The sequence below is a fragment of the Somniosus microcephalus genome, chromosome 5, assembly GCF_052327205.1.
Source record: "Somniosus microcephalus isolate GS21.2 chromosome 5, FLI_Smic_1.0, whole genome shotgun sequence".
Taxonomy (NCBI): domain Eukaryota; kingdom Metazoa; phylum Chordata; class Chondrichthyes; order Squaliformes; family Somniosidae; genus Somniosus; species Somniosus microcephalus.
The window spans coordinates 13094683-13112470 of record NC_140991.1 but is presented as its reverse complement, the minus strand read 5'-3'; the positions used below and the strand labels follow the sequence as shown (position 1 = coordinate 13112470).

General features: G+C 47.0%; 1 protein-coding gene across 7 annotated transcripts in view; it reads left to right on the top strand.

The window, feature by feature from the left end:
* The window catches only part of LOC147116896 (uncharacterized), a 298183-nt gene extending 289611 nt beyond the window's left edge, over positions 1-8572 (top strand). For all 7 annotated transcript variants that reach the window (XM_085987101.1, XM_085987106.1, XM_085987105.1 and 4 more), the window contains 3 exons: positions 649-741; positions 5070-5203; positions 8155-8572. In XM_085987101.1, coding sequence (XP_085843227.1) covers positions 649-741; positions 5070-5203; positions 8155-8463 — 536 coding nt within the window. In that variant the 3' untranslated portion in view covers positions 8464-8572. The remainder of the gene's footprint in view (positions 1-648; positions 742-5069; positions 5204-8154) is intronic.
* Positions 8573-17788: the final 9216 nt, after the last annotated feature.

Below are 17788 nucleotides of genomic sequence, written 5' to 3'. Positions count from 1 at the left end.
TGGATTGTGTATGGAGGTGCATTGGTACAAGAATGTCATGTTAGGACACTTCAGGGATGAAATTTGCCTTGTGTGGTAGCGCAAAAACCGGCGATAGCGAATCGACAGCTCGTTTTACATTTGCTTCATTCTGTTTTCACCTCTCTAGTTCAGGAATGCTAAGGTCAATTTCAAAAGCACATGCCTGTGTCAGGCTGCCGGCTCCTTTTGACTAAATACCGTGACGCAGCAGCGCGATATTTGAAGCCACTTTGCTGGCAAGCTGCCTGGGGATGCCCAGGTGTCCGGTGTCATTAAAATGAGGCCTGAGGCCCGATCGCGGTTACACCTTGGGCCTACCTGTTCAGGTGCAGGGATCATTCATAGGCCAGTGTGAACACATTTCTACCCCATAATGGTTCTGTTATGTACCCTTCATCAGAAATGAGTGTTGAGTATTTCCAGGATTTATGTCTTTAAATTTGCAAATTTTTCCTGTTAATTTATTGACTCACGACTGAGAAACACACATCTGTGAACATAGTATTGGACTGTGATTTGTTCAATGTTATTGCACTTGGATAGCAACATTCATTACTTTCAGTAATTAGATACGTTGTGTGCAAGGTTTGAGCTGAACAGTTCTATTTTCCTCTTTAATGACAACAGCACAAAGGGTGAGAAGACGAGGGCCGGATGGAGCAAGAATACCAACCCCACCACGACTAGGAACTCGTGGGCGAGGACAGCCACGGCTGCAAGGTAATGCTGGCAGATTTGTTCATCCATAGCTTGTCGCTCCAAAACCACAGCCAGGATCTGGTGTCATTTATCTTGAGTCGTTCCTCAGGAGTACAGGATGGGGGCCATTGCATCAGACAATGTTCAAGGGTTTGCCTAGACTCTCCACATTTCTCAGCTGCCGCTTGATCATATTGTCACCAGTCTTTGCCAACCCAGCTCTCGCTCGATTGAGGGTACACCAGTGCTTTTGTTCCAGTCCAGTGCTTGGAGGGAGTTGTCCTGAAGGAAACAGGTTCCCCAAATCATTGGCATTTCCTGTCATTTTGTTGCTCTGTGGTGATATTTTAGGGTCAGAGATTTTCAGAGGCAAAGCTCTTTCTGGGCTTCACCCTCTTGTGTGCTGGATTGTGTCCATGTAGTTGATGTTGAGGATCATACACCTGTTTCTGCCCCTTCTTTTTACTGAAGGCCTCCATCCTCACTGATGGTGGTGCAATCCCCGTGAGGCAGTAAAGCGGAAGTGTGGGAGTCGGGCTCAAAGCGCCCGTGATGATCCTACCGGATCGACTGAGTTCAGTGGCAACGCTCAAGTGTGACATACTGAGGCACAGCAGTCCTCAACACAGGATGAGACTTGTTGCTTGGAGTGTCTTGGGGCAGCTCCCCATTTCACGCTGGCCAGTTTCTGGAGTACACAGTTCCTGGAGTTCATTTACTTCTTCAGTTTCCTGATGTTAATGTTTGGTCTAATACAACCCTAAAGATACAACTGGATAACCTCCCATGTTACCTGTAGCTTTCTGCTTGACCTGATGTTGTTTCAAGTGGAAGTCATGCACTTGCGTCTCATACACTAACCATCTATCTGTGTCGCTCTATAGCAATCTCACTATGTGTGTGAGAGAGAGATTCACTTGGGAGATACATTGGGAGAATGGGACATGGGTATAGTTCAGAAATTATACTCCAGATCCAGGAGCCTAGATCAACAATGTGTGATATTTGCTACTAGAAAATTAATTGAGATACCTGGAATGTCAGCTGATAAAACAATAATGGCTCCCATTGGTCCCTAATAATCATGGGGCCTTAACAAATATTGCAATGAAAAAGTGACATTACAGAGCAGTTTTCTTGGACAACTTGATGGGACAGATTAGAGGAATCATTACTCTACATCTAACTTGCAACATTTTTTAAAATTCACTTATGGGATGTGGTCGTCACTGGCAAGGCCAGCATTTATTGCCCATCCCTAATTGCCCTTGAGAAGGTGGTGGTGAGCCGCCTTCTTGAACCGCTGCAGTCCGTGTGGTGAAGGTACTCCCACAGCGCTGTTAGGGAGGGAGTTCCAGGATTTTGACCCAGCGACAATGAAGGACCGGCGATATACTTCTAAGTCAGGATGGTGTGTGACTTGGAGGAACTTGGAGGTGGTGGTGTTCACATGCGTCTGCTGCCCTTGTTCTTCTAGGTGGAAGAGGTCGCGGGTTTGGGAGGTGCTGCCGAAGAAGCCTTGGCGAGTTGCTGCAGTGCATCTTGTAGATGGTACACACTGCAGCCACGGTATGCCGGTGGTGGAGGGAGTGAATGTTTAAGGTGGTGGATGGGGTGCCAATCAAGCAGGCTGCTTTGTCCTGGATGGTGTCGAGCTTCTTGAGTGTTGTTGGAGCTGCACTCATCCAGTCAAGTGGAGAGTATTCCATCACACTCCTTACTTGTGCCTTGTAGATGGTGGAAAGGCTTTGGGGAGTCAGGAGGTGAGACACTTGCCACAGAATACCTACCCTCTGACCTGCTCTTGTTGCCACAGTATTTATGTGCCTGGCCCAGTTAAGTTTCTGGTCAATGGTGACCCCACAGGATGTTGATGGTGGGGGATTTGGCGATGGTAATGCCATTGAATGTCAAGGGGCGGTGGTTAGACTCTCGCTTGTTGGAGATAGTCATTGCCTGGCACTTCTGTGGTGTGAATATTACCTGCCACATATCAGCCCAAGTCTGAATGTCATCCAGGCCTTGTTGCATGCGGGTATGGACTGCTTCATTATCTGAGGAGTTGTGAATTGCACTGAACACTGTGCAGTCATCAGCAAATATCCCCATTTCTGACCTTATGTTGGAGGGAAGGTCATTGATGAAGCAGCTGAACATAGTTGGGCCTAGGACACTGCCCTGAGGAATCCCTGCAGCAATGTCCTGGGGCTGTGATGATTGACCTTCAACCACCACAACCATCTTCCTTTGTGCTAGGTATGACTCTCGCCAGTGGAGAGTTTTCCCCCCGATTCCCATTGACTTTAGTTTTACTAGGGCTCCTTGATGTCAATATTGGATTTGTCCTGCTTTTTGTTGACAGGACATACCTGGGCAGTTTTCCACATTGTTGGACAGATGCCAGTGTTGTAACTGTACTGGAACATCTTGGCTAAAGGCGCGGCTAGTTCTGGAGCACAAGTCTTCAGCACGATAGCCGGGATGTTGTCGGGGCCCATAGCCTTTGCTGTATCCAGTGCGCTCAGCCGTTTCTTGATATCACGTGGAGTGAATCGAATTGGCTGAAGACTGGCTTCTGTAATGGTGGGGACCTCAGGAGTAGGCCGATATGGATCATCCACTCGGCACTTCTGGCTGAAGATGGTTGCAAACGCTTCAGCCTTGTCTTTTGCACTCACGTGCTGGGCTCCGCCATCATTGAGGATTGGGATATTCATGGAGCCGCCTCCTCCCGTTAGTTGTTTAATGGTCCACCACCATTCACGACTGGATGTGGCAGGACTGCAGAGCTTTGATCTGATCCGTTGGTTGTGGGATCGCTTAGCTCTGTCTATAACATGCTGCTTCCGCTTTTTAGCATGCAGGTAGTCCTGTGTTGCAGCTTCCCCAGGTTGGCACCTCACTTTTAGGTACACCTGGTGCTGCTCCTGGCATGGTGTTCTACACTCCTTATTGAACCAGGGTTGGTCCCCTGGCTTGATGGTAATGGTAGAGTGAGGGATATGCCAGGCCAAGAGGTTACAGATTGTGGTGAAGTACAATTCTGCTGCTGCTGATGGCCCACAGCGCCTCATGGATGCCCAGTTTTGAGCTGCAAGATCTGTTCTGAATCTATCCCATTTAGCACGGTGGTAGTGCTACACTACACGATGGAGGGTGTCCTCAGTGTGAAGACGGGACTTCGTCTCCACAATGAATGTGAGGTGGTCACTGCTACCAATACTGTCATGGACAGATGCATCTGCGACAGGTAGATTGGTGAAGATGCGGTCAAGTAGGTTTTTCACCTACTTGATACACCAAAAAAGGACATCAAGTACATTGGTATCTCACCCAATCAGTTACCACTTTGCTCATTAAATAGGCATGGGGAGATAAATCAACTATTCCTCCCTTTAATTGACCTGGGAGTGTCTGATGCTGGAACTTCTCTTTTCCAGAATCGTCATTCTTCATATCATTGACTGGAGTATTTCTCAAAAATTACTTTTAAAACAGTAAAAGACCGGGTAATTATCTTTCGAAAATTTAGGTCTAAATTTTCTGTGTTTCAGTAATTGAGCTGCGTCTCCAATGGTGGTAGGGCACGGACTTCTTCCCACAACAGAGCTGTGCCTTGACCCTGGCCAATCTTTCAGTCTTAGGTTCATTTGAATACCATCGTGGGCTCCTTGGCATCCACTGGGGAGTTGTGCCAGATTTAAGCAGAGTTTTGCTGCGACAGGCATCAGAAATGTCCCTGGCACCAAAATCTACCGCTGGCACCAAGAAGCGGGGAAAGGGAGGGCGCAGGACAATGCGGGGATGTGGTGGAGCTCATTCTCAGGCAATTTTCCCACCTGTCCTCCCTTGGTTTTGCTACAAACTGTCTTGCAGTGGGGTGGAGAGGAGGAGAAAACCCAGGCTCTAAAGTTCAGTTGGCTTTCAGTGTTATATGACAAAGAACACCAGAATTAGTGCAGCTATAGGCCAAAGAATGTACACCAAAAAAGGACATCAAGTACATTGGTATCTCACCCAATCAGTTACCACTTTGCTCATTAAATAGGCATGGGGAGATAAATCAACCATTCCTCCCTTTAACTCAAATGCATTAGGGTAGCTCAAGTGTGGTAGCATACTGTCCGTTCACACCCAGATTTGAATCCAATTCAGAGTGATGAGATTAACGTTTTTGCTTGCTGTGCGGGTCCTACATGAAATGAGTTTGAGGTACAGTAGTCAGAACCTGGTTCCTACTTGGCATGGGCCCACCAAACTGATTGCACTACATTGAGAATCTTAGAGCAGCCATAAGAATGTCTGGTATGAGGACAGTTTCCTGCTAACTTCTAATATTTACTTTTCAGAAGATGGGCTTCGGAGGTATGTGATTGGAGAAATTGCCTTCCAGTTAGATCGCAGGGTCCTGACTTATATCTTCACTGCAGGACCTCGGCTGTATGGGTTCAGAGTGCTGAACATCACTGATAAAGTCACTCAGGTATGTACATCTGAGCAAAGCTCCACAGGTTCTCCATGAGGCTTTGGTTGTTGAGTTTGAAAAGATAACTGTGAAAACAGGAATAAGGCAACAAGACCAGTGATCCAATACCAACAGGCATTCCCAAAAAAAACCTTTCAACCTATATAGGAAAGTGAGAGAGATGGAAAACTATACCAAGCAAAGGAGAGGATGAAAGGGAGGCTAGAAATTTGGGAAGTTAGTGCCTCCTGTTAGCGCCTGGCCGCTTCGGGAGCGGTAATTAAAGGGAATGCTTTTCAGCTAGCGCAACCTTTATTATTTGCACCAGTCTGGCGCCTGCTGAAAGTTTTCGATGCTTTATTTTTCGATGCTTTATTGCTGCGAGATGTCCAAGCCCTCCACTCTCAGAGTGTTTGGGGCTGTAATGGCAGTTGCCCAGGTTACCTTAGAAAACAGAACTGACGACAACTCGCTTGTGCAGCATCATTGGCCTTTCCCTTTAAGCGAGGGAAGCAGCCTCTGTGATGAAAGAGTGCCGTTCACAATGCGCTCAAAATTGTTTAACGCTCTGCCGCTATTGCCCCGCTCTCGGACTTTAGCGCCTAAGAGAAGTAGTTAGCACTTGATTTCGTGCTCCATTTCCCTCCTGGAGCGCTAAAACTGAATTTCACAGGAGGCGAGAATGATTAGCGCTGGGCGCAAATTTTTCAACTTTCAAAGTTTTAGCGCCCCAAACGGGACGATACTGAATTTCTCCCCCTAACTGTCTGAAATGAAACACAGCGATGACAGGAAACAGACACTGGAAAGAGGCCTCAGAGAGAGAATGGTATTATCGGCGATCAAGTGATGAATATAGATAGTAACGGATAAGCTAGGAGTAATTTATTGGAGAAGCTGGGGTTACATAAGAACATAAGAAATAGGAGCAGGAGTAGGCCTTCGAACCTGCTCTGCCATTCAATGAGATCATGGCTGATCTTCTACCTCATCTCCACTTTCCTGAACTATCCCTAGGAAGTGACCCTAGAAATAGTAGATGCATTGCTGATCATCTTCCAACATTCAATGGAATCTGGAACAGTACCCATGGATTGGAGCGTAGCTAATGTTACCCCACTATTCAAAAAAGGTGGTAGAAAGAAAACGGGGAATTACAGACCTGACATCGGTAGTGGGGAAAATGCTAGAGTCCATTATAAAAGATGTAATAGCAGAGCACTTGGAAAACAGTGACAGGATCGGACAAAGTCAACATGGATTTACAAAAGGTAAATCGTGCTTGACTAATCTACTGGAATATTTTGAGGATGTAACTGGTAAAATAGATAAGGGAGAACCAGTGGATGTGGTGTATTTGGACTTTCAGAAGGCTTTCAATAAGGTCTCAGCCTGTAAGGGACCCACATTTACTTTCTCTAATCTAATACCTATAGAAGCTTTTACAGTCTGTTTTTATGTCTCGCTAATTTACTCTCATTCTGTTTTCCTTTTCTTTATCAATTTCTTGGATCCTCTTTTGCTGAATTCTAAAATCCTCCCAATCCTCAGGCTTACTACTCTTTTTGGCAGCATTATAAGCCTCTTCATTTGATCTAATACTATCTTTAACTTCTCTTGTTAGCCACGGTTGGACCATTTCCTGTGGGGTTTTTGTGCCTTAAAGGAATGTATATTTGTTGTAGATTATGTATTAACTCTTTAAATGTTAGCCATTGTTCGTCCACTGTCATACCTTTTAATGTGCACAGTTTTGGTCTCCTTATCTAAGGAAGGATATACTTGCCTTGGAGGCGGTGCAACGAAGGTTCACTAGATTGATTCCTGGGATGAGAGGGCTGTCCTATGAGGAGAGATTGTGTAGAATGGGCCGATACTCTCTGGAGTTTAGAAGAATGAGAAGTGATCTCATTGAAACATACAAGATTCTGAAGGGAATTGACAGGGTCGATGCTGAGAGGTTGTTTCCCCTGGCTGGAGAGTCTAGAGCTCGGGGGCTTAGTCTCAGGATAAGGGGTCGGCCATTTAAGACTGAGATGAGGAGGAATTTCTTCACTCAGAGGGTTGTGAATCTTTGGAATTCTCTGCCCCAGAGGACTGTGGATGCTGTGAGTCATTGAGTATATTCAAGGCTGAGATCGATAGATTTTTGAACCAAGGGATATGGGGATCGGGTGGGAAAGTGGAGATGAGGCAGAAGATCAGCCATGATCTTATTGAATGGCGGAGCAGGCTCGAGGGGCCGAATGGCCGACTCCTGCTCCTACTTCTTATGTTCTTAGACGGAGGATGAAGATTCCCTCAGTGCTTTTTAAAAATTGAATTTAAATTATTTGTAATTTTACTGTAGAAAAGGTGGAAACAATGAATTTTAATAAGCTTCAGTTTCGAAGGTGCCATTGAATTAATTTTAGCAGAGAAAGCGCCATGACCTCGAGCGATATATTAGGCGTGTGTGGGAATATTTTCTCAGTGTTGATCACAGAAGTGGGGCTGCAAAGCACACTGGAAGGAAACAAGATTACGATCACTCTTCCATTACAAACCTACACGTTTCATAAATATATGAGCCTGAAAACAAGCTTTTCCAAATGTTATAACTGGTTAACAGTTTGACACTGGAGAATCTTGGGGACAGCTACTTACTTTAGCTCTTTTCCTTATTTAACCAATTTACCAATTAGAGTAACGCTACCCCGTTGCACCGACCTTCGCCTATAGCGGGCAAATCGCATTTCTGTGGCCAGCAGTGGGCCATGTCAGAACGTACTGGGGTAACAAGATTCCCACAATCAAATCCCATTACTTTAAACTGAAGGGCTGCCTCACTACCTGTTTGGAGCGGCAGTGATGTCATGCTTCATTTCACTGCATGTCACAGGGAAAAGCAGAGCCCGTGTAGACAAGGAAATGAGAGAAGGCTTATGTGTAACAAGGGATGTTGTCTCATGAGAGTGTTTGTTCTCCAGATTGCAACAAGTGATAGAGAGCGTGACGAAATGACCAATCGCCACAATGGGATAATGCAGCAACTGAGCAACTTTGGCTACTGCCCCCAAACTCATCCCAAATTTGCAGAGTACATCGTGAATACCTTTGGAATCCTCCAGGAAAAACCGCAGTGCCCAATGATGTTAGCAAATTACAATAATCCAGACTACCTGAAGAAAACAATTCATGAAAATGCTCCACTCAACTTGGTACTGGATCTAATGGTACTGCTCAACTGTTTGTCGAGCATGTCAAGTAACGATGGGCAGCCGCTGTTTATTTGGTAGAGGCTATTGTGCAGAGGAAAGTCAGCAGTTGGAGCAAATGAATTACCATCGGACAGCGTTCACTTAATAAAACTGGGCACAGCAATCTCTATTTCAGCTTTAATCATATTGCAAGGCCAGGCATAGCAGTCATCTTAAGAAGTTTTATCCCGAGCTAAAGCTATCGGGGTCGACTTTGACTATTGGGTGATTGACCGACAGAGCATGCTGGTCAATAACCCTGACCCGCGGCGAAGAGGCGCCCGCCATTTTGAGGTACCGGCCTCATTTATATTGGGCCACTGAGCTGCGGGCCACCCATGCAGCCAGTGCTCCCATGCAGCCAGTGCTCCCATGCAGCCAGTGCTCCCATGCAGCATGCCCGACTGACACCTCCCAATATCGAGCCACCCCGCTCACCAGCTCGGAGGAGCATGCGCCGCGCCTGCTCTCACTAATTTTACCAGTTCTGCTGCGGCCTACTCAGCTATTCTTAAATGGACAGCCGAGGCCATCGAAGAAAAGTTGGGGAAATGTAATTTTGACTTCCCTAAAAAGGCCGGGAGGGGCAGGAATGCTCGTCTCTACTCCATAGCAGTACAGTGGACCGCTGCTCCCACCCGCCCGTGTTTTCCTCCACCCCCTAGGACTTTCCCAATACAATACGCGCCATTGGGCGAGCTGAACGTTCGCCCTTATGACAATGAGAAGTCAGGTCCAATATCTGGTGAGCCTCAAGCCTCCTTGTTCGGCCGAGCATCAAAAACAAATTTCGACCTTAAAGTTCCTGATTTCGGAGAGGGAGGTGGGGGAAGAGTGTAAATTACATTTATATCCAGTGCAGCATGGAATGTGGCCTGGAACCCAGCTCTATTTAAATTCCTGTCGGGGGGTGGGGATGCATTGTTTGGATCTTCTGCCCACTATATCACGGGACGTGTTGGGGGGAGTTCCTGAGCTCCCCCTTCGTGCCCATAGAAAGCCCTCATTAGAATTTATGCTAGTTGAGCCCTAGTGTGAATCCCTTTTGAGGCCATTTAATTGTCCCAAAACCTTTATTAGAGTAAGGTAATCGATCCTGGTGGGGGTAGTCGGCACCTCAGGTAGAACGGCTTAGAAAGTGCAGCAGATTGGTTCGGGACCGCCGGATATGCAAGTTATCCCAGATAGATAAATGACCCCATCCCCGTGATGTGGGGCTGAGCCTTTCTCCTTCAGCCAGCACAGGCAGGGTTCTGTTCTGCTCTTATGTTGGGAGGTGCAGGGTGCTCTAATCTGGGCCATGACCTGCAAGCAGTAAAAGGGCAGTCCTCTCACTCCATTGTTTAGGTCCTCTTTCATCATGAGAATAGATGCAAATGAAAAGAGCCATTCAGCCCATCTACTGCATCCTTTCATGGAAGCCTACAACCCCCACTCCCCCGGAACAACACTCAGCTGCCTCTTGAATTACCTAGTTTTAGCTTCCATTACCTTACTTTTCTGTCCCTGCATCAAACTCCAATCCCCGTTCAGCCTGCGCAATGAGGAGCCTGCCCATTTCCCTTCTGAATGCTTCCAGTGGGGTTGGTATCCTTCTACACTAAGATGACTACTCTTAAAGGGGAAGGAAAGTCCAGCAAAAGCATTTTGTACACTTGCTAGAACCATGAGTAGCCATAGGTCAGCTAATAGGGCAACATCTCTCCAAAGGGCTGTGAATTGTTCACAGGGTGACCTGCAAGCCCTCCTGTAAGAGGTGGGAGACAGGAGGGGCAGAGTGTACTGGGCAGCAAGCCATCCAGGAGTGTCAGCCTTGCCGCCCGGAGAGAGGTGGCCCGGATAATCATTGCAATCTTCAGTCATCGACCTTGTTTTTCTCACCTCCATCCGCTGCTGTTCCTGCACCTCGATAAGGATGGCTTAGAGCGGTATATCCATGGGGAATTCCATAAGTTCTCCAGAGTTGTTCTGAGTATGTGGCGGAGGCGAAGAGGGGGAATGGGGCCCTGAGGAGGAGGTGGTCACATCCAAGTTTGTGAGAAAAGCTGTGCAACAAATGGATTGAAAATGTATCGATTAAATCAGAAATCAGCAGCAAAGTTTGGGGACTTGTCAAAGCTCTCAAACTCTTCACTTCCGCCAGAATCTGGTGACTGGGAAAGCAGGTTTTATACGGGTCTAACTTTCTCAAAGTGCAGTAGTGGCCTAAAAGCCGGAAATCCCCGAGCACAGCGCCACCAGGTGAGTGGCGCTCCTATGCAAAAGAACGCACTTGGCGTGCAGATCATTAAAGTTGCCAAAATGTTTGAGGAAACTCTAGTCGAGCACATTAACAGCATATAAGCTGCATAATGTAAGATGTGCGGAAATCGCCCCTCGCCCGTCAGTTTCCAAAGTTCAGACCCATCGAACAGACAACACAAAACCCAATGAATCTGTGAAAACTTCTTTTACTTAAAAATCAGCAAGAGGTTACAAGTAATCCATAGTTATGTAACGTATCATAATTCCCAGTTATACCTCAGCATACACAGAGCAATCCCTTTACTTTAAGCTCAAGCAGAACAAAACCACATACGTACTAACACCAGTGAGTGATCAATCTGGCAGTGACTTAGACGTATGATTTCTGGCAACTGAATAGGTCACCCGGCTGCAGCAGCGAGTGGTCAATTTACAGGACCTTTATACCCTAAAACTTGGCAACTCTCCCACTGTGTACGTGTCCCTAACTATACGGCAATGGCAAACATTCAAAGATCGCATGGATGAACTACAGAATTTGTTCATCCCAGTTTGGCATAAAAATAAAACAAAAAAGGTGACTCAACCGTGGCTAACAAGGGAAATTAGAGATAGCATAAGATCCAAGGAGAGGACATATAAATTGACCAGAAAAAGCAGTAAACCTGAGGATTGGGAGCAGTTTAGGATTCAACAAAGGAGGACAAAGGGATTAATTAAGAAGGGGAAAATAGAGTATGAGAGTAAGCTTTCAGGGAACATAAAAACTGACTGTAAAAGCTTTTATAGATATGTGAAGAGAAAAAGATTGGTGAAGTCAAGCACAGGTCCCTTGCAGTCAGAATCAGGGCAATTTATAATGGGGAACAAAGAAATGGCAGACCAATTAAATACATACTTTGGTTCTGTCTTCACAAAGGAGGACACAAATAACCTCCCAGAGATATCGGGGAACATAGGGTCTAATGAGAGGGAGGAACTGAAAGAAATCAGTATTTGTAAGGAAATGGTGTTAGGGAAATTGATGGGATTGAAGGCCGATAAATCCCCAGGACCTGATAATCTACATCCTAGGGTACTTAAGGAAGTGGCCCTAGAAATAGTAGATGCATTGCTGGTCATCTTCCAAAATTCGATCGACTCTGGAACAGTACCCATGGATTGGAGGGTAGCTAATGTTACCCCACTATTCAAGAAAGATGGTAGAGAGAAAACGAGGAATTATAGACCGGTAAGCCTGACATCGGTAGTGGGGAAAATGCTAGAGTCCTTTTTAAAAGATGTAATAGCTGAACACTTGGAAAACAGTGACAGGATCGGACAAAGTCAACATGGATTTACAAAAGGTAAATCGTGCTTGACTAATCTACTGGAATTTTTTGAGGATGTAACTGGTAGAATAGATAAGGGCGAACCAGTGGATGTGGTGTATTTGGACTTTCAGAAGGCTTTTGATAAGGTCCCGCATAAGAGATTAGCGTGTAAAGCTAAGGCACATGGGATGGGGGGCAAGGTATTGACTTGGATAGAGAACTGGTTGGCAGACAGAAAACAAAGAGTTGGAATAAACGGGTCTTTTTCCAAGTGGCAGGCAGTGACTAGTGGGGTACCGCAGGAATCGGTCCTAGGACCCCAGCTATTCACAATATATATTAATGATCTTGACGAGGGAACTAGATGTAATATCTCCAAGTTTGCAGACGATACAAAGCTGGGTGCGCGTGTGTGCTGTGAGGAGGATGCCGAGAAACTCCAGTATGATTTGGACAGGTTGGGTGATTGGGCAGAAGCATGGCAGATGCATGGCAGATGCAATATAACGTGGATAAATGCGAGGTTATCCACTTTGGTGTCAAAAACAGGAAGGCAGATTATTATCTGAATGGCAATAGATTGGGAGAAGGGGAAGTGCAACGAGACCTGCGTGTCCTTGTGCACCAGTCGCTGAAGGTAAGCATGCAGGTGTAGCAGGCGGTTAAGAAGGCAAATGGTATTTTGGCCTTTGTAGCCAGAGGGTTTGAGTACAGGAACAAGGATGTATTGCTGCAGTTGTACAGGGCCTTGGTGAGACCACATCTTGAGTATTGTGTGCAGTTTTGGTCGCCTTATCTGAGGAAGGGTGTTCTTGCCGTGGAGGGAGTGCAGCGAAGATTCACCAGGCTGATACCTGGGATGGCAGGAATGACGTATGAGGAGAGATTGGGTCGATTGGGCTTATACTCGTTGGAGTTTAGAAGAATGAGAGGGGATCTCATTGAAACTTATAAAATTCTAACAGGACTAGACAGACTAGATGCAGGAAGGATGTTCCCGATAGCTGGGGAGTCCAGAACCAGGGGTCACAGTCTAAGGATAAGGGGTAAGCCATTTAGGACAGAGATGAGGAGGAATTTCTTCACCCAGAGAGTGGTGAACCTGTGGAATTCTCTACCACAGAAGGCAGTTGAGGCTAATTCATTAAATATATTCAAGAAGGAATTAGATATATTTCTTAAGGCTAAAGGGATCAAGGGATATGGAGAGAAGGCAGGGACAGGGTACTGAATTTGGATGATCAGCCATGATCTCATTGAATGGCAGAGCAGGCTCGAGGGGCCGAATGGCCTACTCCTGCCCCTATCTTCTATGTTTCTATGATGGCTATCAGTTGTTTTTTAGGTCTTCTGATCAATAGCTCGTTGAGCATCCGTGGGTTTCAAGGCTAGTTACATTCTATAGTTTGAAGATATTTCTGTTTTTGCACTGATTCCACAGCCCAATAGTCTGTTCCCATAGAACTTTAAAAGTTTATTTTTTATATCTGTTGAAATACAATTGGCAGCTTTCAAAGCTTACAGCCACAGCATCTTATTTTGCAAAGTTCTCACAGCAACCAGTCTTTTGTCCTCGCGAAGCATGATGGTCCATAAAATTTGGTCAACTTTTCAAGTTACAGCAAAATTTACAGCAAATAGTGTATTCTTACAATGACACAGTAAACACAAGTTAGCTCAAAAATAACAACAGAAAACGCTGGAAAAACTCAGCAGGTCGGGCAGCATCCGTGGAGAGAGAAACAGAGTTAACGTTTCAGGTCGATGACCTTTCGTCAAGTTAGCTCAATCTTTTTTAGCACAATAAGGGCATAATAATGGCACAAGTGCTGCAGATAGCGAGGAAATTGAGGGCCCTTGTACCCCTAAATGCACACATTTCCTCCACTTGAATTGCAATCTTTCAGCCTTCCCGCACATTAAAGCTGATTTTCCTCCCTCCACCCCCTTCCGCCTGGATAAAAGTGCGCTTTACCTGCTGTGATGTGTGTTTTATATATCCCTGCCACGTCCTTGTACTGTACCTGGATCATAAATAAGGTGGGTGGGGGAGGGATGGGGAGGAAAATCCAACTGCTAGTAGTGTAACTGGCTCCCTCTTGACTTGAAGTCAGTGGATGCAGCTGCTCCTGGTCTCTGATAGGTGTGCAGATACGGTGCTGGCATAATGGCATTTCATCCAGTGCAGCTCGGGTGTCTACTGATGTCCCTGACATGCCTTCTTCCATCTTGCTGCATTTCCACTATGAAGTGCTGTACTGGAGTGGATCGGAACCAACCTCCCTCATTAGTTATAAAAACAGAAAATACTGGAAATATTCAGCAGGTCAGGCAGCATCTGTGGAGAGAGAAACAGAGTTAACGGGGGTAATTTTAACCTCCAAAAGAGGGTGGGTTGGGGTCAGGTGAGATGTTAACATTTTAAAAATTAGGTTTAACAGAGGTGAAACAGGGGCGGGCAGCCAACCCGCTCCCAGAGGGCGGGTTGGCCAATTAAATATTATAATGAGGCTGGGAGCCTCAGATTTAATCTGCTTTACAGATTTACCCCTGGCCGACCGGGTTTACCCAGCAGCTCAAAGGAGGCGAGGACAGTTTTGGGAGAAGGTAAGTACCTTTATAGCACTGCTTGTGGGTCAGGAGGAGCCTGAGTGATTCCCCCTGGCCCTCCCAAGCTTACCTCCTTCCCTGGGATCGGACCCCTCCCCCGATCAGATCCCCCCACCCTCCCCAACCAAAGACCCCCCGATCAGGGTTCGAAACCCCCCCATCACGCTTCCACTAGCAGCTGCAGGTTGCTGGCTCCCCGTCCGACTGAAAGCCAAACCTGTCAATCTTGCTGACTTCCTGGTGGGGATCCTGTTTTTTTTTTAAACGTCAAAATTCGATAGCTTATGGGGAAACCTGGGCTTCTTCCAGGCTTCCCAACCGAAACTGAGCCAAACCACCTTGCTTATCCCACTCCTGTCAGTATCGGGGCCAATGTTTCATGTCAGTGACCTTTTATCAGAACTGGAAAAAGTTACAGATATAACAGGTTTTAAGCAAGTACAGAGGCAGGGAAAGGGGCAGGGGAGGAGAGGAAAGAACAAAAGGGAAGGTCTGTGAACGGGTGGAAGGCAGGAGAGATTAAAAGACAAAAGGGTGTGGTAAAAAATACAGAAAATGCTGGATTTCATCAGAACTGATGTAAGGTCATCAACCTGAAGTGTTAACTCTCTCTCTCTCCTGTAAGTACACACAGACCCTTAATTTTTAATTTTGGTATATATTAAAATGCTTTGCCAGGCCAAAAGGTATTTTTGAAGTGAAATAAAGTTGTACCAGACGGTCTTTCACTGAGAAGTAGCTCTTTTGTTTCTTTCACTTCTTTTGTCCGATCGCAGCCCTGCCTTCGATCTAATTTCTTTTCTTTCCAGTTTTGAAGAAGGGTTCGACCCGAAACGTCAACTCAAATTTCTCTCCACGGATGTTGCCTGACCTGCTGAGTTTTTCCAGCATTTTCTGTTGTTATTATTTCGGATTTCCAACATCTGCAGTATTTTGCTATCGTACTAGTGTTTGGTTCGCTGCCACACCTCTTCTAGGAATGCCTACCTTGAAGAAGTTCTGCTCTTCTCTTCGACGGGATCTCCGTTTGGCTCTTCAACCGTGTTCATCTTCATTACTTTCAGTTTCCCTTCTCGTGTTTGATCAGGTATCTGCCAAGACTCGGTTTCACAGCCACATCATTTTCCTCAGCAACTGTCTCCGGTTCCGACTTATTCCACGTGGTTTCCAACTAAACTTCCACCCTTCGTGCTTCGGATCCACCCAGGATTACAAATACCTCCAAGATATTCATCGTTCCTCGAACTACTGCTCTCGCCGCATCCTGAGATCCGCGCTCAACGCCATGCGGCGCCACATGAACGCTCTCGACTTCTCTCTTCAGCAACACCGGCGCACTCTATCTCAAAGCTGTTCGGGTCCACAGTTCCATTTCATCCTTCGACGCATCAACAAAAAACTTTTTTTCTTCCTTTCCGATGTCAAGGATCGCAAGCTTCATCAACTCTTGGACACCAACGCCCCTCCGGAACCTTCTTCCCCTTCACTTTCCTCTGACCCCCCTTCTCCCAATCTCACCCCCTGCCGCGTTTTCACCATCCCCTCTGACCTTCCACTCTCTGACCCTGAACGATCAGTCCTCAGCAAAGGCCTGAGCTTCATCCCCTTACGCCCCCACCTCAATGAATTTCGAGCTCGGCACGATGTTGAGCTCTTTTTCCGCCGCCTTCGTCTCCGTGCCCACTTCTCTGGCCAGGAGTCTTCCCCCCCACAACTGACCCTTTCTCCCGCTTGCAGAATTCCAGTTCTACCTGGACCCCTCCCCCGGCCTCTTACCCTCTCTAGATCCTTTCATCGCTAACCGCCGCTGTGACATCGGCCGTCTCCATTTCTCTGCTCCCCTCACTCACTCCAACCTACCTCCCTCTGAACTTGCAGCATTCCATTCTCTTAGATCCAATCCTGACATTGTCATTAAACCCGCTGACAAGGGTGGTGCTGTTGTTGTTTGGCATACTGACCTCTACCTAGCGGAAGCTGAACGCCAACTCTCCGACACCTCCTCCTACCTCCACCTGGACCATGACCCCACTACCGAACATCAAACCACCGTTTCCAAGACTGTCACTGACCTCATCTCCTCTGGAGACCTTCCCCCTGCTGCCACCAACCTTATAGTTCCCCAACCCCGCACAGCCCGCTTCTACCTCCTTCCCAAGATCCACAAACAGGACTGCCCTGGTAGACCCATCGTTTCAGCCTGTTCTTGCCCCACGGAACTTATCTCTTCCTATCTTGACTCTATCTTTTCTCCCCTTGTCCAGTCTCTTCCCACCTACATCCTCGACTCTTCGGACGCCCTCCGCCACTTTAGCAGTTTCCAGTTTCCTGGCCCCAACCGCTTCCTTTTCACCATGGACGTACAATCCCTCTACACCTCCATCCCCCACCTGGATGGCCTGAGGGCGCTCCGCTTCTTCCTTGAACAGAGGCCTGACCAGTCCCCATCCACCACCACCCTCCTCCGCCTGGCTGAACTTGTTCTCACATTGAACAACTTCTCCTTTAACTCCACTCATTTCCTCCAAATCAAAGGTGTTGCCATGGGTACCCGCATGGGTCCTAGCTATGCCTGCCTTTTCGTGGGCTATGTGGAACAATCTTTGTTCCAGTCCTACTCGGGTCCCCTCCCTCACCTCTTTTTCTGATACATTGATGACTGTATCGGTGCCGTTTCCTGCTCTCGCCCCGAACTTGACAATTTCATTCACTTTGCCTCCAATTTCCACCCTTCCCTCACCTTCACATGGTCCATCTCTGACTCTTCCCTTCCCTTCCTCGACTTCTCCGTCTCCATCTCTGGGGATAGGTTATCGACCAATATTCACTACAAGCCCACTGACTCCCACAGCTACCTGGACTACACTTCCTCCCACCCCGCTTCCTGTAAGGACTCTATTCCATTCTCCCAGTTTCTCTGTCTCCACCGTATCTGCTCCGACGATGCCACCTTCCACACCAGTGCTTCAGACATGTCTTCCTTTTTCCGCAACCGAGGGTTCCCCTCTACCGTGGTTGACACTGCCCTCGACCGTGTCAGTTCCATCTCCCACACTTCTGCCTTCACCCCTGCCCCTCCCTCCCGGAACCACGATAGGGTTCCCCTTGTCCTCACCTTTCACCCCACCAGCCTCCACATTCAACGGATCATCCTCCGGCATTTCCGCTACCTCCAAAGTGATCCCACCAGCAAACGT